The following is a 25047-nucleotide window of genomic DNA, read 5'->3' as shown; positions in this document are numbered from 1 at the left end:
GACTGGATCAGACTCTGAATGTGGCTCTCCAGCAGGGATACGACTTCCTCAAATCCTGCCCTGAAATGAGATCCATCCTTCATGAAATCCTCCCCACTCCACCAAGAGTGTCTTTCCGCCGTCCACCTAACCTTCGTAACCTCTTAGTTCATCCCTATGAAATCCCCAAACCTTCTTCCCTACCCTCTGGCTCCTACCCTTGTAACCGCCCCCAGTGTAAAACCTGTCCCATGCACCCTCCCACCACCACCTACTCCAGTCCTGTAACCCGGAAGGTGTACACAATCAAAGGCAGAGCCACGTGTGAAAGCACCCACGTGATTTACCAACTGACCTGCCTCCACTGTGACACATTCTATGTGGGAATGACCAGCAACAAACTGTCCATTCGCATGAATGGACACAGGCAGACAGTGTTTGTTGGTAATGAGGATCACCCTGTGGCTAAACATGCCTTGGTGCACGGCCAGCACATCTTGGCACAGTGTTACACCGTCCGGGTTATCTGGATACTTCCCACTAACACCAACCTATCTGAACTCCGGAGATGGGAACTTGCTCTTCAATATATCCTCTCTTCCCGTTATCCACCAGGCCTCAATCTCCACTAATTTCAAGTTGCCGCCACTCATACCTCACCTGTCATTCAACAACATCTTTGCCTCTGCACGTCCGCCTCGACTGACATCTCTGCCCAAACTCTTTGCCTTTTAATATGTCTGCTTGTGTCTGTATATGTGTGGATGGATATGTGTGTGTGTGCGAGTGTATACCCGTCCTTTTTTCCCCCCAAGGTAAGTCTTTCCGCTCCCGGGATTGGAATGACTCCTTACCCTCTCCTTTAAAACCCACATCCTTTCGTCTTTCCCTCTCCTTCCCTCTTTCCTGACGAAGCAACCGTTGGTTGCGAAAGCTAGAATTTTGTGTGTATGTATGTGTCTGTTTGTGTTTCTATCGACCTGCCAGCGCTTTCGTATGGTAAGTCACATCATCTTTGTTTATTTTTTCCCGTGTGGAATGTTTCCCTATATATATATATATATATATATATATATATATATATATATATATGTATAAAACAAAGATGAGGTGACTTACCGAACAAAAGCGCTGGCAGGTCGATAGACACACAAACAAACACAAACATACACACAAAATTCAAGCTTTCGCAACAAACTGTTGCCTCATCAGGAAAGAGGGAAGGAGAGGGGAAGACGAAAGGAGGTGGGTTTTAAGGGAGAGGGTAAGGAGTCATTCCAATCTCGGGAGCGGAAAGACTTACCTTAGGGGGAAAAAAGGACAGGTATACACTCGCACACACGCACATATCCATCCACACATACAGACTGTGTCTGTATGTGTGGATGGATATGTGCGTGTGTGCGAGTGTATACCTGTATACATATCCATCCACACATACAGACTGTGTCTGTATGTGTGGATGGATATGTGCGTGTGTGCGAGTGTATACCTGTCCTTTTTTCCCCCTAAGGTAAGTCTTTCCGCTCCCGGGATTGGAATGACTCCTTACCCTCTCCCTTAAAACCCACCTCCTTTCGTCTTCCCCTCTCCTTCCCTCTTTCCTGATGAGGCAACAGTTTGTTGCGAAAGCTTGAATTTTGTGTGTATGTTTGTGTTTGTTTGTGTGTCTATCGACCTGCCAGCGCTTTTGTTCAGTAAGTCACCTCATCTTTGTTTTTATATATAATTTTTCCCACGTGGAATGTTTCCTTCCATTTTATATATATATATATATATATATATATATATATATATATATATATATATATATATATATATATATATATAAAAACAAAGATGAGGTGACTTACCGAACAAAAGCGCTGGCAGGTCGATAGACACACAAACAAACACAAACACACACACAAAATTCAAGCTTTCGCAACAAACTGTTGCCTCATCAGGAAAGAGGGAAGGAGAGGGGAAGACGAAAGGAAGTGGGTTTTAAGGGAGAGGGTAAGGAGTCATTCCAATCCCGGGAGCGGAAAGACTTACCTTAGGGGGAAAAAAGGACAGGTATACACTCGCACACACGCACATATCCATCCACACATACAGACACAGCAGAGTCTTTAAATATGTCTGCTTGTGTCTGTATGTGTGGATGGATATGTGCGTGTGTGCGAGTGTATACCTGTCCTTTTTTCCCCCTAAGGTAAGTCTTTCCGCTCCCGGGATTGGAATGACTCCTTACCCTCTCCCTTAAAACCCACTTCCTTTCGTCTTCCCCTCTCCTTCCCTCTTTCCTGATGAGGCAACAGTTTGTTGCGAAAGCTTGAATTTTGTGTGTGTGTTTGTGTTTGTTTGTGTGTCTATCGACCTGCCAGCGCTTTTGTTCGGTAAGTCACCTCATCTTTGTTTTTATATATAATTTTTCCTACGTGGAATGTTTCCTTCCATTATATTGATATCATTAATTTGAATCCAACAATTACGTTTGTTATTGTCACTGTTCCATTTCGAAATCTTTTCTGTCGTCTTATTTTCCTCTTTCTGTTTTTGCCAGTAGTTTCACTTTGTATTCACCTTCTCCTCTTTACCGTAATCTGCTATACTATTTTATCCCGCCTATATATATACCCAACAATACGTAACCCACTTCCAAACCATAACCAAAAAATTTTTTTGCCGCTTTCAGCACTACCGCCGCTATAATATCCACCGTTTCTAGTTCACAAACAGCTCTTTTCACCTTTTAAACAACCATTTCGGCCAGTTCTAATAACTTTCGCTTTATTTCCATTTCCGTTTTTCCCACATCACCGATCATTTTTAGCCGCTTCCCACAGGTTTTAACGCCATTATTTCTTCGTCAGACAATTGTTAGCCTCATTTTCATAATCTGCCACCACAATACCACTCCTTTTAATATACTACACGCAGTTTTTTCGAAATTTTCCCGAATTTCTCCGTCCTTAACGTGTTTTGGCGGCAACACAACCACCTAACCTTTATGCACATCGTTGTCTACCAACCCAAGTCCAACATAGCCCAGCTGTAACCAACACCTTTTCGCCTTTTTTCATTCCAGATCTCCAGTTTCTTTCCGGTTCACCTTTATCTCTCCCCATATATTTTTATTTTCATTTTCATTTCACCTCAGGTTACACTTTCCACCTTCTAACACCATGTCACCCTCACAACACCCCCACAATGACCCCATTAAGTTTTATTTACATTCCCTCCGCAAAAAAAGTCTTTAAATATGTCTGCTTGTGTCTGTATGTGTGGATGGATATGTGCGTGTTTGCGAGTGTATACCTGTCCTTTTTTCCCCCTAAGGTAAGTCTTTCCGCTCCCGGGATTGGAATGACTCCTTACCCTCTCCCTTAAAACCCACTTCCTTTCGTCTTCCCCTCTCCTTCCCTCTTTCCTGATGAGGCAACAGTTTGTTGCGAAAGCTTGAATTTTGTGTGTGTGTTTGTGTTTGTTTGTGTGTCTATCGACCTGCCAGCGCTTTTGTTCGGTAAGTCACCTCATCTTTGTTTTTATATATAATTTTTCCCACGTGGAATGTTTCCTTCCATTATATTGAGGTCTTCGTCACAGCGGGACCCACCTCCTCTTCCTCAAAATCACCCTCTCCTAACCTTCCAGGAATTTCTGACTTCCAGCCTTGCCTCTCAATCCTTTTTAAAAAACCTTAATCCTACTCCCAACATCACCACTGCTGAAGCCCAGGCTATCCGTGATCTGAAGGCTGACCGATCCATCGTCATTCTTCCGGCGGACAAGGGTTCCACAACTGTGGTACTTGATCGTCGGGAGTATGTGGCTGAGGGACTGCGTCAGCTTTCAGACAACACTACTTACAAAGTTTGCCAAGGCAATCCCATTCCTGATGTCCAGGCGGAGCTTCAAGGAATCCTCAGAACCTTAGGCCCCCTACAAAACCTTTCACCCGACTCCATCAACCTCCTGACCCCACCAACACCCCGCACCCCTACCTTCTACCTTCTTCCCAAAATTCACAAACCCAATCATCCCGGCCGTCCCATTGTAGCTGGTTACCAAGCCCCCACCGAACGCATCTCTGCCTACGTAGATCAACACCTTCAACCCATTACATGCAGTCTCCCATCCTTCATCAAAGACACCAACCACTTTCTCAAACGCCTGGAATCCCTACCCAGTCTGTTACCCCCGGAAACCATCCTTGTAACCATTGATGCCACTTCCTTATACACAAATATTCCGCATGTCCAGGGCCTCGCTGCGATGGAGCACTTCCTTTCACGCCGATCACCTGCCGCCCTACCTAAAACCTCTTTCCTCATTACCTTAGCCAGCTTCATCCTGACCCACAACTTCTTCACTTTTGAAGGCCAGACATACCAACAATTAAAGGGAACAGCCATGGGTACCAGGATGGCCCCCTCGTATGCCAACCTATTCATGGGTCGCTTAGAGGAAGCCTTCCTGGTTACCCAGGCCTGCCAACCCGAAGTTTGGTACAGATTTATTGATGACATTTTCGTGATCTGGACTCACAGTGAAGAAGAACTCCAGAATTTCCTCTCCAACCTCAACTCCTTTGGTTCCATCAGATTCACCTGGTCCTACTCCAAATCCCATGCCACTTTCCTTGACGTTGACCTCCACCTGTCCAATGGCCAGCTTCACACGTCCGTCCACATTAAACCCACCAACAAGCAACAGTACCTCCATTATGACAGCTGCCACCCATTCCACATCAAACGGTCCCTTCCCTACAGCCTAGGTCTTCGTGGCAAACGAATCTGCTCCAGTCCGGAATCCTTGAACCATTACACCAACAACCTGAAAACAGCTTTTGCATCCCGTAACTACCCTCCCGACCTGGTACAGAAGCAAATAACCAGAGCCACATCCTCATCTCCTCAAACCCGGAACCTTCCACAGAAGAACCCCAAAAGTGCCCCACTTGTGACAGGATACTTTCCGGGACTGGATCAGATTCTGAATGTGGCTCTCCAGCAGGGATACGACTTCCTCAAATCCTGCCCTGAAATGAGATCCATCCTTCATGAAATCCTCCCCACTCCACCAAGAGTGTCTTTCCGCCGTCCACCTAACCTTCGCAACCTCTTAGTTCATCCCTATGAAATCCCCAAACCACCTTCCCTACCCTCTGGCTCCTACCCCTGTAACCGCCCCCGGTGTAAAACCTGTCCCATGCACCCTCCCACCACCACCTATTCCAGTCCTGTAACCCGGAAGGTGTACACGATCAAAGGCAGAGCCACGTGTGAAAGCACCCACGTGATTTACCAACTGACCTGCCTACACTGTGAAGCGTTCTATGTGGGAATGACCAGCAACAAACTGTCCATTCGCATGAATGGACACAGGCAGACAGTGTTTGTTGGTAATGAGGATCACCCTGTGGCTAAACATGCCTTGGTGCACGGCCAGCACATCTTGGCACAGTGTTACACCGTCCGGGTTATCTGGATACTTCCCACTAACACCAACCTGTCAGAACTCCGGAGATGGGAACTTGCCCTTCAGCATATCCTTTCTTCTCGCTATCCGCCAGGCCTCAATCTCCGCTAATTTCTAATTTCAATTTGCCGCCGCTCATACCTCACCTGTCTTTCAACTTCATCTTTGCCTCTGTACATCCGCCCCGACTGACATCTCTGCCCAAAAAATGCCCAAACTCTTTGCCTTTACAAATGTCTGCTTGTGTCTGTGTATGTGTGGATGGATATGTGTGTGTGTGCGAGTGTATACCTGTCCTTTTTTCCCCCTAAGGTAAGTCTTTCCGCTCCCGGGATTGGAATGACTCCTTACCCTCTCCCTTAAAACCCATATCCTTTTGTCTTTCCTTCTCCTTCCCTCTTTCCTGACGAGGCAACCATTGGTTGCGAAAGCTAGAATTTTGTGTGTATGTTTGTGTTTGTTTGTGTGTCTATCGACCTGCCAGCGCTTTTGTTTGGTAAGTTTCATCATCTTTCTTTTCAGATATATATATATATATATATATATATATATGCTTTCACGAAACCTGTGTGTTGACATTACAGCAAGCAATGAGTTCAAAGTGCAAATGGCACTTATTGGCAATGCTGCAGAACGCTCCACTCCGACTGCTGAGCACATCAGTTAAGTAGGCTTCACACTACTTTTTGCAGTCATGATGTCACTAGTAGGCTTTGATTATTGATTTTTGCAAGCACATGTGAAAGAGGCCAATGTGAACTGTGCATTTTGATTATTCATTTCCTTTGTATTGTGTGTGCTGCAGCAAGCCATTCCAGAGAAGTGGCACATCGAAAATGTATCACAAGCACATCATCTTCATCGTTAAAAGTCAGTTAATGAAGCATCAAAAATAAGGCTTCAATAGAAATTATGATATCCAAGCCAAGAGACAAAATTTAGACTCTTAATCCATAGCATAATGAATAACGTCTTTGTTTCTTGAGTTACGAAGTGGTGGGTTCTCATCATGCTGCTATGTAGTGTCGGAAGGGGAGTAGGGAATGGGCTAGGTGGGTAAGGACAGTGAATAACTAAGGTTGAGGCCAGGAGGGTTACGAGAACATAGAATATATTGCAAGGTGGGTTCCCACCTGCGCAATTCAGAAAAGCTGGTGTTGATGGTGGCACAGGCTGTGAGGCAGTCATTGAAATGAAGAACGTCATGTTGGGGGCCGTGCTCAGCAATGATGTGATCCAATTGTTTCTTGGCCACAGTTGGTCGGTGGGCATTCATACAAACAGACAGCTCATTGGTTATCATATCCACGTAGAACACAGCACAGTGGTTGCAGCTTAGCTTGTAGATCACTTGATTGGTTTCATATGTAGCCCTGCCTTTGATGGGATAAGCGATACTAATGACCTTGTACTGTCACTATCCACCACCTCTACAACAACCTCCAAACCTCCCCCACATCCCCTCTAGCTGACAGACTCTGTATTGCAGAGGTGCTACATTTACTCCACCCTCAAAAACTCACTCCCACCACTATAGCAAATCCAGAACCTTTCCTCCAAAAGCCTTAGCCCCACAGAAGTATCAATCCTTTCCAAAGGCCTCACCTTTAGCCCCACTCCCGAATTCAGTCATGGAGGACTTGTTAAAGACCTTCTCTCCTTGTCCCAGTTCCTTCAGTGGAAACACTTTTTTCCCATGAACCCTGCCAATCAGACTCTACTAAAGATCAATGTTGAACCCTGCATGACTCAGTTTGCTCCTCCATCCAACCATGATCCACTACCCCCTAGTCACCTCCTGTTAACTTTCCAGAATTTCTTGACCTTGAACCTTGCCTCTCCATCATTCCCCAAATCCCTCAACATGCAAAGTAATCTTGCAGACACAGAAAAAAAACTGCAGTCCACCACCTAAAAACTGATCCTGACCTTATAATCCCACCTGCTGACAAAGGCTCCACCAATGTTGTTTTCAACTGCAAAGATTACCTAGCAGAAGTACTGTGCAAGCTATCAAATTCATTCACCTACAAACCTTGCACATTGACCCCTTTCTAGAAATCCAGCGGAACTCCAGTCTTTCGTAAAATACTTAGGCCCAATCCAGAACCTCTCCCTGGAGTCCCTCTCTCTCCTCACCCCTACCACTCCCCACATCCCTACCTTCTATGTGCTTCCAAAAATCCATAAACCCAATTACCCAGGGCGCCCCATTGTGGCCGGTTACTATGCCTGCACCGAGAGAATGTCTGCTCTCATAGACCTACCTATTATCTGGAACCTACACTCCTATATAAAAGATACCAACCATTTCCTCCACCGACTCTCCACAGTTCCTGTTCCCCCCCACAGTTCCTGTTCCCTTACCACATGGTACCCTTCTCATCAGTTTTGATACAACTTCCGTTTCAGTAACATCTCCAATGCCCATGGCCTTTCCATTATTGAGCATTACCTTTTCAATGCCCGACGGATTCCAAACCAACCACCTCCTTCCTAGTTGCCACAACCGACTATATCCGCACCCACAATTACTTCTCTCTTGCCGGCATTACCTACAAACAAGTATGGGTTACGGCTATGGGCACCTGTGTGGCACCATCCTATGCTAACCTGTTCATGGGCCATCTACAGGAATCCTTCCTAAACGACCAGAATCCCAGACCCCTCACCTGATCCAGACTCATTGGAGACATCTTCCTAATTTGGATTGAGGTTGAGGACAACCTGTCCACATTCTTCCAGAACCCCACCACTCCCCCCCCCCCCTCCCCCCACTCGCTTCACCTGGTCCTACTCTGCCCAACAAGCACCCTTCCTCGATGTTGACCCCCACCTTAAATATGGCTACATCAGTACCTCTGTCCATATCAAACCTACCAACAACCAGATGCAAGATTCATCCTCCCACCACCACCCCCTCCAGTCCGGTCATTAGCATCAACTATCCCATCAGAGGCAGGGATACCTATGAAACCAGTCATGTGATCTGCAAGCTAAGCTGCAGCTGCTGTGCTGCATTCTAAGTGGGCATGACAACCAACAAACTGTCTGTCTGCATGACTGGCCACCGACAAACTGTGGCCAAGAAACAGCTGGAACACCCCATTGCTGAGCATGCCACCCAGTGTGACGTTCTTCATTTCAGTGACTGCTTCACAGCCTGTGCCATCTGGATCCTTCCCGCTAACACCAGTTTTACTGAATTACACATGTGGGAACTCTCACTGTAATATATCCTAAGTTCCCATAATCCTCCTGGCTTCAACCTTCTTTAGTGATTGTCATTACCCATCTAACCCCTTTCCTTTTCCTATTCCAGCACTACACACCTCTCTGTTCCACCATCACAGCCTCAGTCTTTTTACTTCTCTTCTTTTTCACTACCCTCACACCCTCCAGCTCCCCATCCTGCCCTTCCCCTTCCTCTACCTACCTCCCGCCTGCACCAAACCGCACTCCCCCCCCCTCTCCCCCTCTCTACCTTGTCCTTGTATGCTCCCACAAGCAGCCCTTTACAATCCCTCACCAGTACCCTGCTATCCCTCCCCCTCCCCACCTGAGCCTCCACTCTACCCCCATCACCCGGTTGCCTCTCCCATTTTGTGCTGCTGCTCACAGTCTGGCCTCAGCATCCAGAAATTGTGGGCATGTTTGTATCAGTTGTGTTTGCGTGTGTGTGTGGGGGGGGGGGGGGGGGGGGGAGGGGGGGGGGGTTGCCCATTTTCGACAAAGACCTTGTTGGCTGAAAGCTCACTTTTTGAAAGTCTTTATGTTGTGCCTATGTGCAACTCAGCATCTCTGCTGTATAATGGGTAGGACCTGTCCTTTTCATAATACTGAAACACAATATGTTCTGCAATATTTGCTCTTATTTAACATTTCTATTTGATCAGATATGAGAGGATGAAATAAATATTTGGCTATTTATTTGTGAATATATGGTGATTTCTGAGTGTGTAGTTAGGCAGGAACGTAAGAGGGCAGCATGCATTGCTGCAATTGAAATGAGGAGCAATAAAATTCATATTCTTCCTTGTCACAAATACTTCGCTGTTTATTTCTGAATATGTGGTGACTTGCGTGCGTGCCTGTTGAGACAGGAACCTAAGAGGATAGCTTTAATTGCTGAGGCTGAAATGAGTAGCAATACAATTAGTATTCTTCCTTCTCACAAATATTTGGCTCTTTGTTTCCAACTGTGTGATGATTTCTGAGTGTCTGGTTAGACAGGAATCTAAGGGGACTGCTTAAATTGCTGAAAGCTAAACAGTGAGCAATAACATTCATATTCTTCCTTGTCACAAATATTTCTAATGTTGTGCAATCATAAATACATTCCTGTAAAGAGTCCTCACTGCAACTGACATTCACCTGTCACTAACACATCCATAAATGTCATGTCGGCACTACAGCAATCGACAAATCGGTAGCCTTGTTTCGGGTCACCTTCACTGCAGATTACATCAGTTTTTACAAAAAGCTATATAAAACATACTCGATGCCTCAGCACAATGTACAAGGAAAAGTTTAAAATCAGTACACTAGATATCACAGCTCTCGTATGACTAGAGTATTCTGCACCAAACTGTGGCTGCACTGTCATTGGCTATGGGAGGAAAGTGCACACCCCACACATTAGATTGTGGCACCTGTCACTGTACTTAACAATTTTCAGTTCAATTCCCCAAATTCATCAATTAGTGCTTTTTTCTGGTTGACCACATAGAAAAGATATCTCAAAAACCCCTGCTTTGATGTGTAATTTGTGGTTGTGGCATGTTGGAAAATAACTCGAGTATCTTGTACACAGATAACAATTTCGATTTTTTGACAAATTTTACTTTCTGTTGCACATCTGTGATTTATTTAAGAACAGATGGAATTCATTACCACAAATTGTTGTATAAACGTTGCACTATACATTAAATTTCATTCACTTATACAGATATTGCAAAATGTATTGGAAAATATTATAATTTTTAATTACATATGTTTTTGCTCACATTTTTGGGATTTTAACATTTTCCTTGACTCTGCATTTTCCTCAACTTTGCGTTTTTTGAAGTCTGGACTGCACTAAAATGTAAGATAGTGGTTTCACTGTAATGACATACAGTGTAACCAACTAAAGTTCAAGCTTTACACCTGTCCTTTCCCTGCTGCAATAGCTGCAATGGGAAGCTCAATCACAGTGTCTCACATTTGACATTGTAGCAATGAGATCACTAATCAGAAAGTAACAAAAATCTGCCTGTAAGTAGAAAAAGTTTGTATCTTAAACTGTGCAAAAGAAATTTTTCTCCTAGTGACAGTCTGGTGTTTATGACTTCCCAAAGATGAGTCACCAAAAAAATGCTCAGAAAAGCTTGCTTTCTCATAAATATTACCCTGTATGTTGCCCCCTTTTCTACTAATATGTAATATTCATACACCAAATAAAAGTAGATGTTTACATGATTGTGATACAAATAATAGTTCTTGTACTCCATCTGTGTCTATCCTCTTCCCTGCTTCAACTTCAGCTCCACACATGAATTCTGTCCCCACCAGCCCACCTGCATAATCATTGTCTCATTTCTTCCAGCCTCTCCCTGCCACATCCCTGCATACTCCCAAGAGGCATCACAGCATCTTCTCCCACCCCTATTCAGCTGTTCTGCCACATCCCCATCCCACACCTCTTCTGCACTCCCACTACTCACCCCAGCCGAGACTGCTACTCACTTCAGTATGACCTCAGTGCCTGAAGATGAGAATGACCATATGTCTGTGTGTGTTGTGTACGTATGAATGGGTGTGTGTTTTTCATAAGTTGAAGGATTGTGTGTGATAGCATAGTCTACTTTTGAATGCACTTAAAGCTTGCCTGTTTGCTACTCATTGGCCCCTTTGGGCGGTGAGTGGAAATCTATCCTGATTCATATTGTCAGAGATGTATAGTGATGTCTGTAATTTTGTTTTGTATTTTTATAGGGTTGAAGTAGATTTCAGTGACCTTACTGAAGAAGACAAGTCACTTTCTGCAGAAGATTTTGACAGTTTGATTGTTACTATGGAATCTGAAATTCAAGATTTGGAAAGCAACTCCCTGGATTCCCCAGACATAGCACAGGTTTGTATTATTGTGCCAGAATGTGGAATGTGGGCAAAAGACAGAGCAGTCAGAAAAATGCAAGCTTTTTGTGATTCTTTTATGACATTTCACAAAAAAAGGTCACAATGAAAAAGGTCAAAATTACCAAAAATAGTTTTGGAGACAAATAAAGAACCATATAAGGATAATCAAATGGTAATTTCAACTTCACTTGTCCCAAATGCGAAACCTGTAACTGAACCAATGCGTCGTATTGCTCATTCACAAGTTTCTTTGATAAATTCACAACAAGGAAAATCAGTGACTGTATAAAACATAATTTAATATTTCCTTGAAAATGAAGGGCTTATACAGAACACCTTAATCAACTGGCATTAGAAATACATAAAAATATGAGTTCCAAGAAACTATTCTTGACTGAAGGCAATAAGTTACTTACCTGAGCATGAATATGGGTTTGGAAGATGGGATTTCATTCCTGTAATCCAGCATGATACAGATGAATGCGATAAAAAATGGCAACATTGATTTTTTTTAATGTGATTGCTGTTATTCTGTATAAAGTAACTGAACATTGCCCATGAAATAGAGAATTGCAAATTACAAAGGTGTGATTTCATGAAAAATTTATTCTTTGTTTTGTATTTTCCACACCTTGTATTGACCAAATATTTATTAACTATGCTATTCAATAAATATGTGTTTGCTGCAAGGCATGAAACATATGTCTGAGCTCTCCTGAAGCATTGTGTTATTCGACAAATTTTCTATCAGTTTAGCATTTTGTGAAACTGATTTTTAGAATTGGTGGAAGCACTATTGTGTGATTTGTGCATAAATATGGCTGTAGAAAGACTCATAAATTTTGCCAAAACTTTTTATTGCCACCAGTTGAGACGACTCATCTACTAAACAACGTGTATCCACTGTTGACTTAGCCATGGCGAAAGTGCATTCTAAACAAGTGCATTTGTCCCCTAAACTAAACTGACAAGACGAAAACGTCCTCATTTATAGATTCTGTGGCACTGTCACACAAAGCACAAATAAACGTATTAGACCAAGCAAAGGAAAATCCAGGATGGAATGTAACAATATTATGAAAAGGAAAGTTGCTACTCACCATATAGCGCAAATGCTGAGTTGCAGATAGGCACAACAAAAAGACTATCACAAATAACTTTTCGACCAGCAAGGCCTTCGTCAAAGATAGACGAATTGCAGATAGGCACAACAAAAAGACTATCACAAATAACTTTTTGACCAGCAAGGCCTTCGTCAAAAATAGATCACACACACACACACACACACACACACACACACACACACACAACTGCAGGCTCTGAGAACTGAAGCTTCAGTTGTCAGAGACTGCAGTCAATCATGTGCGTGCGAGTTGCATTTGCATGAGTGTGTGTGTGTGTAACTTATTAGGAATATAGGATAGAAATCCCCTGTCCATGTTAGCCCAAGCAAAAATATGGTGTCATACAGACTGAAATTCCAGCAGTAATAGTGGTAGTTATCTTAGTACCAGTTTGAAAAACATAGCAAAAACAAGAAAATTCTGCACCAAGTGCTTCTGCAGTCACAGCAAGTGCAGTTGGCAACAGCATAATGCTATATGTTTTTCTTGCAACAAATATGGACATGTGAAAACTGTCTGTCCGGGCCGTCCACTGTCTTCACCATGGTGTGGTTCTACATTGCAAAGCATCACACTTCTGCCATCAACCCATACCAAAACTCCACTCAAAGATGGCCTCACTATTCATTAACATTGTGAACATGGATTTCCAAGTGGATATCACAGCTTCTTCACTCCTAATTAATGCTGATACATAATGGTGTATCAGCTTTTGGAGGCAACTAAATATAATTTGGTAACATAAGTAACCAGCCTATTGCCTTAAAACGCCCAGTAACAGTCAGTGTTATGTATTGATGTGTATGTAGACCATTAATATTCTGTTTAGTGTCTTCACCAGAAGACTAATATGATCCCCATAGGCCTCAGCCATCTGAAAATTTCTTTCCTGGACACCAAGAGAAGTAGACCACTTGACAGGCTGTCATTCACCTACACTCTGCTGCCAGACTGTCTAGAGGTAATCTCCAAAAATGAGGATTTCCAGTCAGCATTACCAGCTATGACTGTGGAGAAGTGCACACTGTGCACCACCCTCTCTACTACCAGCTCCGTCCCACATCTTGTGTTGCCTCTGACACAGATATGATAATAATAATAATTTAAAAACCAGTAGCAAACAACATTTTGTTCTAGACTCCGTTACTGGCTTTGGTTTTCAAATACAAGATTCAGTATATATCACATCTAACAGTATTCAGTTTAGTGATTTGATCACTTTATGTAAGAACAATTCTGATTTCTTTGAATGTAAGTGACTATATCATTAAAACATAATATTACTCCTCTTTTTTTCCCCAGAATATGGCTCTGAAATAGCAGTAAAGGAAGTGTTAAAGCAGAACTTGCTTGTTTGAATGTTTCTGCTGTTGTGGCATCAGTCATGTCTTGCAAATGGATAAAACACATGTATATAATTAAGAAACCTAGTGACACAGTTTGAATTCATAACGATTGTAAAGCATCTGTTAGTGCTCAGTCTAATGACAATACCATGAAAAGGATTGATTGCTACTCATCATTTAGTGGATATGTTGAGTTGCAGACAGGCACAATAAAACGACTGCTAAACAAATAAACTTTTGGCTGCCTCGATGGTCAGAGACAGTGGTCATGTGTGTGTACGAGTTATGAATATATGTGTGTGTGTGTGTGTGTGTGTGTGTGTGTGTGTGTGTGTGTGTGTGTTTGTGTGTGTTCTCTACTTCATAAGGCCTTTCGGCTGAAAGCATACACAGTCAGCAGTCTTTTTGTTGTACCTGTCTGCAATTCAACATCACCACTATATGGTGAGTAGTAATCTTTCCTTTTCATAATATTTTTATTCCATCATGGATTTTCCGATGCTCAGTGTAATATAGATATTCATCTGCTTCTGCATCTGGAAGAGCTACTGCAGTGTTTCCCTTCTGTATGTGTGTATGGTGACTTGACTGTCACAGCATAAATAAGGAACACTGCGTGGCAGACTTTGTCAATTTGATGTGGTCTGAATTACCTTTTACTGTTCTCTTTCAAATATGGTCCCCTTTTTGTTTTGTTCTTGCGGTCCAGCTACTCCGTACTACAGCCATGCACGAACTTATTCTTCTTGACTTCATCTCTAGTCAGGGTAGTGCTGCAAGAGAGTGTCTCACTATTTCAAGCTGCTAAATGATGAACACATCTTCAATGATAATCATCTATATTGTTTCAACTGTGTACATTAATTGTGAAGACAGATCCAATTACCAGTGACTCGTACCTCAAATACATCATTCAAAACTTCTGACCACAACAAACTCAAGTTAAGATTTAAGGTTTAGTGTCTTCCTCTGTCTTGAGCTTTTATGTTGCAGTATTTCTGTTTTCTCTGATGTGTTCATGACACCTTCAACGTCCATCATCAAGAAATAAATACCCACATCCAGCAAGTGTTACCTCACTCACCACACCATGCCTTACTGCTGCTTTGGACATGCACAGTATATTTTTCACACTGTATAAAATGTTTATAAAAGACATGGCCATATTTCGCCAGCATGAGTGTCTTAAGTGGAACATGGGTCATTCTCAATAATAACCCATGTTACACTACAGATTCCCCCGCTGAGATGACAAATGTCATGTAGAACTCCTTTAACAGACTGTTTACAATCAATTCCTTTAACACACTGTTTACAGTTAAGTGTCACCTACTTGATATTTATTACAGCTTGTTATCCGATTTATTTTTCCTTAATAGGTGTATTGAATATTTTATTTAAATGTCCATACATAATTATTTATGTGGTCTCACAGAGTTAGCATGGAATGCGTCTCTAGAAATCGAGCATACAACGGTGTTCAGGTTCAGTCAGTACGTACTCCATAGCAGTAATTGTGCTTCTCTCTTATAAGAGTGTGGGATGTATTTTCTTCTTTCAAACTGAAATACACTCCTGGAAATTGAAATAAGAACACCGTGAATTCATTGTCCCAGGAAGGGGAAACTTTATTGACACATTCCTGGGGTCAGATACATCACATGATCACACTGACAGAACCACAGGCACATAGACACAGGCAACAGAGCATGCACAATGTCGGCACTAGTACAGTGTATATCTACCTTTCGCAGCAATGCAGGCTGCTATTCTCCCATGGCAACGATCGTAGAGATGCTGGATGTAGTCCTGTGGAACGGCTTGCCATGCCATTTCCACCTGGCGCCTCAGTTGGACCAGCGTTCGTGCTGGATGTGCAGACCGCGTGAGACGACGCTTCATCCAGTCCCAAACATGCTTAATGGGGGACAGATCCGGAGATCTTGCTGGCCAGGGTAGTTGACTTACACCTTCTAGAGCACGTTGGGTGGCACGGGATACATGCGGACGTGCATTGTCCTGTTGGAACAGCAAGTTCCCTTGCCGGTCTAGGAATGGTAGAACGATGGGTTCGATGACGGTTTGGATGTACCGTGCACTATTCAGTGTCCCCTCGACGATCACCAGTGGTGTACGGCCAGTGTTGGAGATCGCTCCCCACACCATGATGCCGGGTGTTGGCCCTGTGTGCCTCGGTCGTATGCAGTCCTGATTGTGGCGCTCACCTGCACGGCGCCAAACACGCATACGACCATCATTGGTACCAAGGCAGAAGCGACTGTCATCGCTGAAGACGACACGTCTCCATTCGTCCCTCCATTCACGCCTGTCGCGACACCACTGGAGGCGGGCTGCACGATGTTGGGGCGTGAGCGGAAGACGGCCTAACGGTGTGCGGGACCGTAGCCCAGCTTCATGGAGACGGTTGCGAATGGTCCTCGCCGATACCCCAGGAGCAACAGTGTCCCTAATTTGCTGGGAAGTGGCGGTGCGGTCCCCTATGGCACTGCGTAGGATCCTACGGTCTTGGCGTGCATCCGTGCGTCGCTGCGGTCCGGTCCCAGGTCGACGGGCACGTGCACCTTCCGCCGACCACTGGCGACAACATCGATGTACTGTGGAGTCCTCACGCCCCACGTGTTGAGCAATTCGGCGGTACGTCCACCCGGCCTCCCGCATGCCCACTATACGCCCTCGCTCAAAGTCCGTCAGCTGCACATACGGTTCACGTCCACGCTGTCGCGGCATGCTACCAGTGTTAAAGACTGCGATGGAGCTCCGTATGCCACGGCAAACTGGCTGACACTGACGGCGGCGGTGCACAAATGCTGCGCAGCTAGCGCCATTCGACGGCCAACACCGCGGTTCCTGGTGTGTCCGCTGTGCCGTGCGTGTGATCATTGCTTGTACAGCCCTCTCGCAGTGTCCGGAGCAAGTATGGTGGGTCTGACACACCGGTGTCAATGTGTTCTTTTTTCCATTTCCAGGAGTGTATATTGTTAGGTAAGAGCAGTGGTTTAACAATAGCGATATGGTATACTTAATTTTATACTTATCCACACAAATCATAGATTTTAAGACATCAACATACAAGGAATGCAGATTACCACATATTTGTTCCAGGGTAAATTGATTTGCCCCTAACTAGTTTGGATACCCCCTTCGACGAAGTGAGCAATTGTCTTAATAACTGAGTTCAACCCTTTTTATTGGCAGATTCTCCCTTTCAGATAAAATGTCCCCTATTCATTCCCTATCAAAACCAGTTTTGGCTCTCCCTCAGTGGCTTTGCCTAACTAAAGCCTAGGGACCTGTATTGGGTATACCTATCCAAGACCCTCTATAGAAAATATGGTGCAGATAATTTCTTTCTTGAATCCACCAGACCTTAGGCATAGGACAGACTCTCTATAGGTCTTCACTCACTCAGTTCAGCTAAAGCTGGATACACTTCATGATAACACCATAACTCAATTTCATGTCTCACATTCTGACAAGAAGATTTCCTTCACTTCTGATGTATCTTTACACCAGTTGCTTTTATCTGCTTGTCTGTACTGCCAGAAAACACATCTGTTTTTGTTACTTTACGTAACAATATTCCCACATTATTATCTTTTTCTCTAGATCATTAGGCTCACTATTATGTTTGTACTTAAAATCATTCCAACACATACAGCTCACTTTATCATTAAAAGTCCACAAGGCATTCGAAGTGTGGACTGAAATTGCCATTTTCACCTTTTGAGGAAGCAACAGATGTTATGTTGATGACAAAATCTGCTAGGGTAGTCGATGTAACTCTGTTTTTCTTTTCTCCATTCTAACTTATAATTATATATTGTTTATGTCTTCTGACGCTGATTGAACATTATGTTACTTAAATACAGCCTCATTTTTGTGTCCACTACTAAAATTATCTTGCTTTATTTGTTATGTGTCCGTGCTGTCAATTAATCGATTTCTCACTAGATGGCACTTTTATGTTATACTTGTTATGCTCATGTTAGCACATCATATTCCAGACCATTGTGCTGCAGGCACGGGCTTTCCTCTGTTATCTCCCCCACAAGGTGTGACATCCCTAACGTGGAACATACTGATGTCATACATAATACATGTATGGCACAAAAATTACCTACACTTGTCCAGCTCATATCGTCACACGTTTGTTGCTCCCCTTGGCCATCCTGTGACAACAGGTTTTGACAGAAACATGTGGAAACGTGAAGGATTTTACCGACAGAAACTTTTGAATATGGCTAGAGGGTGGAGAGGGAAGAAAGGAAAGTAAATTATAGATTTGTTAAGGTTAAAGAAAGAAAGCAGATAAGCCTGAAAGACAGAATCCCTTACCACTGTCCACCCCAAGGAATTCCCATTTCTGCTAAAGTTCTCCGTTGTGTTGCCGGAGGGAGAGGTGTTTGGCATTCCCAACAGATCAGGCTTGTTACAACTTCGTCCTTGCAGACCCAGAAAATTGATGATAGCAAATCTCTGTTGGAAGCGTGGAGAGAAAGAACAACACCACATGAACAGAAAGAAAAAGAACAACATTAAATCATCTGAAATCACCATCAGAAGTGTCCATCTATTACCATCAATTACCTATAAAGAATCTCCATTGTAAAACTAATAGAAACCCTACCATTTTGTGTTCTTCCTCTTACAAAAATATAAAATCGCAGTTGTACCCAACAGTATATCTAGATGTCATATGTACGTATCTTTTTCTGTTAGAAACATATTACACATTACTAGTACTAAAAAAATGATAGTTGCAGTTACCTGAATATGAACTTGGAGTGCTATATTCTTGCTTTTACAAACAAGGATAAAATGTAGTTATTAAATAAGATAGAATAGTAAGAGGTACAGAATATAGAATAGTGTAGGGGGAAGAAATGGCTTTGGAGAAAATGAAAGAAGAAATACCAAAGCTATTAACTTGATCTTCTAGGTGTTTTTCACCTGGATTTGTAAAGCTTGCAAATTCTCCTGGGGATATATATTTCTTAATCATATCAGCATTGTATAGTGTTGTACCCTGCTACTAGTGTGTGTGAGTGTGAGTGTGCCGAGTGTAGTGTCACTACTTAAATCATCCACCAACTGTGTCATCGCAGCCCAGCCACTAGAGGCTACCTGTAGAAAGTGTGCACATGACACGGTCCCACCACACTGTGTACCAGCAACTCGTGCCTATACACACAGGGAGCAGCACTGACTCAGTGTCACTATGTTCTTATAGTTTGTACAGCTCACATCAGTTGTTTTGTGGATCACTTACATTTGCACCTTCTGTAGGAGTCCTTTGCCTTGTTATGTGTGACTCATGAGAGGCTTATTTCCATTGTTGTTCAGAGGGATACTTGCGTTACTTGGATGGCCTGTATCTGGACCAACCAGGAACAGAGCGTTAGGGTGTGGTGTTCCTACCACCTTAAAAGGTCCACAGTACCAGGAAAGAACTTGCATGTCTGTTTCTTTAAGTTTGAACTATGATGGACATCTTTTACTAAAACTAGGTCATCTGTGCTAAATATAGGCACATCTGACATATTGTTATTCTTATGTAGTCTGCGCTGGGCTGACTCGTGTAATTTACTTATTGTCTATTACTGCTGTCTCTTCTTCCTTTGGAGGGGGCTGTGCAGAGGATTTTAGTAATGACTCTCCTATAAATTTCAGCATTTCCTTCCTAATATTTACAGTATCTCCCAAAGAATTGGCTTTAATACAAGTCGATTCAGTCATATGCTGTATGTTTTATGGGGAAAGCTTTTGTAATCTCTCTTCCAAACTAGTCATGGTTGCTTGTAGACTCAAAATTTCAGTCAATAATTTTCCCTGCTCTATTTTATTTCAGCCTGCTCCTGTGTACCTGAGATTTAGTTTTCTAAGGTTTGTACTTTATCATGAACTTCTTTCAAATGATCGTGTACTTCGTTCCTCACTAAATCGCATTCTGCCGCCATAATGTCTATTTGACTTTGCAAGGAAAATCATTTGATTCTTTCTCCATAACAGTAATTTTATTACCCTGTACATTAACGGTAGATATCAACTCCTCTTCAAATGCTTCTGCCTGCAATTTAATTGCCACCAGCTTGGCAATGGTAGCTTCTGACTTGGTTGAAACTTTTCTCCACCTTCTTAAGAGTAGCATCTCCTTCAGCCTTAATGGTAGCTTTCACTTTGGCTTTAAGGGCTTCCTGTGAGCTTCTTAACGTGTCTTCTGACTTCCTGTTACATGGTTTAGTGTTGTCTTGCATAGATGACCAAAACCATTCTGGTGTCTCCATACTGGCATACACTATTAATTAAATTCCAAACTAATTAGTTAAACAAGGTGTTCACTTAGTTTCTTCACACACACACACACACACACACACGCACACACGCGCGCGCACACACACACACACACACACACACACACACACACACACACACACACGCGCGCGTGAAACTGACAAAAATCACAGCTCACATGGTATGTTGAACAGTGAACAAAATGCTACCGTTGACTGCACATGTGAAGCTGGTGCATTGTGTCATGCGTAGACTTATTCTTCTTGACTCCATCTCCAGGCAGAGTGATGCTGTAAGTGTGTGTCTCACTATTTCCAGCTACTAAATGATGAGCATGTCTTCAATGATAATCTTCTTTGTTGCTTCCACTGTGTACTTTAATTGTGAAGACAGATCCAGTTATTAGTGACTCATAACTTCAGATACTTCATGCAATACATCTGACCATGCCAAACTCAAGTTAAAAATCTAATGTTCTAGAGTCTTTCCTTGTCTTGAACTTTCACTTTGCAGTATTTCCATTTTCTCTGATGTGTGCATGGAATCTTCATGGGGTGTCATCAAAGAATAAATACCCATGCCCAGGTAGTGTTGCCATACCATGCCGTGCCTTGCCCCTGCTGTGTTATCTCACTGCAAACGCACAATCTGCACAGATCACAAATTGAGGCACACACATTATATTTTTCACACTACATAAATTGTTTATAAGACAGGACCATCTTTTGCCAGCATGATCATCTTCAGTGGAACACGGGTCATTCTCACAAATAACTCATGTTGCACTGCAGTGCCTACTAAGTTATCAGGGGGCCAGGTCTGTTCCGAGATAGATTTAGTTAACAATTACCTGCATTTACCATTAGATGCAAAATCAAATGTTTTATGGTAACCAGATGTCTTTCGGGCTGCATCAATGTATGGTGTTGAGAGTGATCCCACAGTATTTCAAAAATACCTGGAGCAGCTGCGAACTGCTTGGATGACGTAGTCACTAGGTCCAGCCGATAGTGAAAATTCAGACTTAGAGTTAGTGTTACTCTTTCCAACTGAGTGTTGAGTACCTTGGCCACATACTACACAAAGGTGTTCTCTGGCCCATGTCAGCTGATGTTGAAGCAAATACTGCTAAATACTACTCTTCCTGCACCTAAAGATTTGATGAAACTCCACTTCTTCTTGGCCAAGATAAATTTCTCTGGCAAATTTATTCTGAATGCTGTGCAGATATTATACCCCCTCCGTCATCTTAAAACAGGAGTTAAATTTCTGTAATTCAATATTGTCAGGCAGTGCTTGTGAAGCTAAAAAGTGTTTGATGTCTGTTCCCAGTCTGACCACATTTACACAGGAATATAGAGTAGTGCTGTCAACAGATGTTTTGCAGTTCAGAATCAACACTGTTCTGTCACATAAGTCACTAATAGCACAAAACCACTGACTGCATATATGTCTGAAACACGAATATGTCACGAGTGAATTAAAGCCAGGTAGCAAAAGAGGCACTGGCTATTATTTACTGTATCAAAAAATGTCATGCTTTCTCATGTAATGCAAAGTTCCATCTGGTTACAGGCCACAAACCCCTGAGTGAATTTGTCAATAAGATGATGCTGTTTAATGATTACCATAATAAAATTCACTAGCAACCTAAACTTACACATGCCAGTGCCAATGCTGTGTTCCATCCGTTGATGATTCCAATAAACAACAGGTAGATAGCTACCAGGTTGGTGAAAACAACTAGACAAACTCAGCGCGAGGGCTCAGAAGGTGTCCATAAACTCACAAATCAGGATTCTATATGCCACGAAATTGTTAAGTACACTCATTTAACTGGGTTGATCACCTGCCCAGATCACCAGAACCGGCACACTGGATCTATTTTTTGATGTGCCACAAAATCAATGTTAATCAGGGATACTGATGCTGGCTACAGAAAAGTGGTAATCCCAAGTATGATTCGACCTCAAGTCCTGAAGCTAGTTTATGAGGCACACTGGAGGATGTAGAGGATAAAAGCATTGGCAAGGTGTCGTGCAGTGGCTGAATGTGTGGTCCAGGCCTGCCAAATGTGGGCACAAAATCATATGGATTTGGCATGACGTTGTTTCCCATGGTCTACTCCCAATCAAGGGGGCTCTATGTTATATTTTGAGCTGGTTGTGCTTCTCAGTTCATAGATATTTGAAATAAAGTCTTATTTCAGAACTGCTAAGAGCTGCTGATTGACTAAATCTTTATTAATTACTGTATCTTGCCTATATGTCATCAACAGCATCAGCATTTACAGTCTGAAAACTAATCACTTGTTCTGCAATAGACGGAGTGCCACACACCATTATATTCCACAATGATCTACAATTCACAGCGAATTAGCTCTGTACCTTTTGTCAAAGGAGCAATATAGCAGATCTGACCACTGATCCATTTTGTACTGCATCTAACTCAGAACCAGACTAACTGGTCAGAATGCTTAAGGCCGAAATGACAATGATAACACCTTTGAAGAAGAAATTCTGACACGCTGCATCCCTGTATGTTGGTCCACTCCCATACCCCAGCTGAGATAGTGCACAGGCACATGTATCTTTTCAATCTTTTGTGCCTAAGGCAGTAAGTCCAGTCCTCACATACATGCCCTAGTAGTGTAAGGACTGACATTTGCAGCCATACACCGAATTGTGGCATTGAGCATTTGGCAGGATTGCCTACTTCTCGTGACACCACATCACAAGCCTGATTTCACCTCAGGCGCTACTGTCCTTATGAGCATGGGGTGGAATCTAATAACTCACCACTGAAGCGATACTGGTATAGACTTGGAGAGCACTGATGAGCACTTGTCCAGCAGGTAGGTCCTCCAGTGATATCTGTGACACCAGAGGTTATGATTAACATATCAAATGGTGATCATCAGTGGCTCACTAAATGAAATAAATATCGGGCCTGACAGATAGGCTGGCAGTTTATATCTGGCCATTGAAACCTTAGTACACAAATTCTGGTTCTACCTCACTTTTGAGCCTGGACTTTGATTTTGGAATTCTGATTCTCCCTGTTATTGTTTACAATTGTGGCTTCTCTCCTGCATTCTGATTTAAGCTCAAATTACTGGTAGTCATAACACTAGTTCACTACAATGATTTCAGCCATCAACTTAGTATCACTCTTGATTTCCACATAACTGGATGGTTTGTAGCATTAACCTGCCTAGTTTGTGTCAGTCCATGACAAAAAAGAATATATCATTCAGTTCAACATGATTGTCATGTATCACTATATAACTTTAATTACTGTCTTTTTCTGCTTTTATCAGGTCACAGAAAGAGTGAACATGTGGGAGGATAAAATGAAAGAAATCAATTTCAAACTGAAGAGAGAGACTGCCAAGACAAACAATTTGAGAAATAATTTTGAAAATATTAAGAGAAGACGTTTTGAAGCATTCATGGCTTGCTTCAAACATGTGTCATCTATGATCAGTAATATATACAAGGTTAGCCATAGAGTAATATATACACAGAATTTTCTGTAGTATCAAATGTTAAGCAGAGACTGATATTTAGTCTCTAACTAGTACATTGCCATCCTTAATTTTTCTGTATCTTATTTTGGTATCTACATATACATGTAAATATATCTAAAAACAAAGATGCTGTAAATTACCAAACGAAAGCATTGGTATGTTGATAGAGACAAAAAACACAGAAACACACACACAAATTACAAGCTTTCGCAACCCACGGTTGCTTCATCAGGAAAGAGGGAAGGAGAGGGAAAGATGAAAGGATGTGGGTTTTAAGGGAGAGGGTAAGGAGTCATTCCAATCCCGGGAGCGGAAAGACTTATCTTAGGGGGAAAAAGGACAGGTATACACTCGCGCGCGCGGGCGCACACACACACACGCACACACGCACACACACACACAGACACACACATACACATATCCATCCGCCATATCTTTCCCTCTCCTTCCCTCTTTCCTGATGAAGCAACCGTGGGTTGCGAAAGCTTGTAATTTGTGTGTATATTTTGTCTCTATCAACATACCAACGCTTTCGTTTGGTAAGTTACAGCATCTTTGTTTTTAGATATATTTTTCCCACGTGTAATGTTTCCCTCTATTATATTCATATACATGTAAATATATACTCTGCAAACATCTGTGACATGCATGGCATACCTTAGCATGATACCACATAGTAGTGTTTCTTCCCATTCCAGCCATGTGAGGAGCACAGAGAGAATGACTGCTTAAATGCCTCTGTCATGCTGTTATTAGTCTATTTTTGTCTTCATAGTCACTGCAGGAGCAATACATGAGGAGCTGAAGAATATCTAGAGCAGTAGTTATCAGACTGGCCCTCAGGCTGTTTGCAGTCCGAATGAAGTATTCATGCGGTGTGTAGTTCTTAGCCATATTTTATAATAATATGCATCTAGCAATTAACAGCCAAACCCAGAAAAATCAACTAATCTTAAGAACTCCTTAAGAGTGTAGTTTTTGTGCTCAGTAACAAACAGTAATATTTTAAGGTATGCTTGATTTTAAATAATATTGATGAATTCGGCTGTAAGCAAAGTAAAGTTAGCTGCTTACCTCAGATGCAGTGGGGTAAGTAGTGTGACCACTGCAGAGTTAGAGGGTGTTACAGGGGGAACGTTTTACAGTATTGACAATTGATGGCCATGCGTGA

The 25047-nt window shown here is 42.6% G+C and overlaps 1 protein-coding gene across 1 annotated transcript in view; it reads left to right on the top strand.

Moving 5' to 3' along the window:
* LOC126482135 (structural maintenance of chromosomes protein 1A-like) overlaps positions 1-25047 on the top strand; it is a 297330-nt gene that overhangs the window by 213175 nt on the left and 59108 nt on the right. The window contains exons 12-13 of the mRNA XM_050106111.1: positions 11422-11560; positions 23667-23846. Of these exons, the coding sequence (XP_049962068.1) occupies positions 11422-11560; positions 23667-23846 (319 nt within the window). The remainder of the gene's footprint in view (positions 1-11421; positions 11561-23666; positions 23847-25047) is intronic.

Source organism: Schistocerca serialis, chromosome 5 (genome assembly GCF_023864345.2).
Source record: "Schistocerca serialis cubense isolate TAMUIC-IGC-003099 chromosome 5, iqSchSeri2.2, whole genome shotgun sequence".
In the NCBI taxonomy this organism is placed as follows: Eukaryota; Metazoa; Arthropoda; class Insecta; order Orthoptera; family Acrididae; genus Schistocerca; species Schistocerca serialis.
Note: the sequence above shows the minus strand (reverse complement) of the source record. Positions and strands in the feature narration are given on the sequence as shown.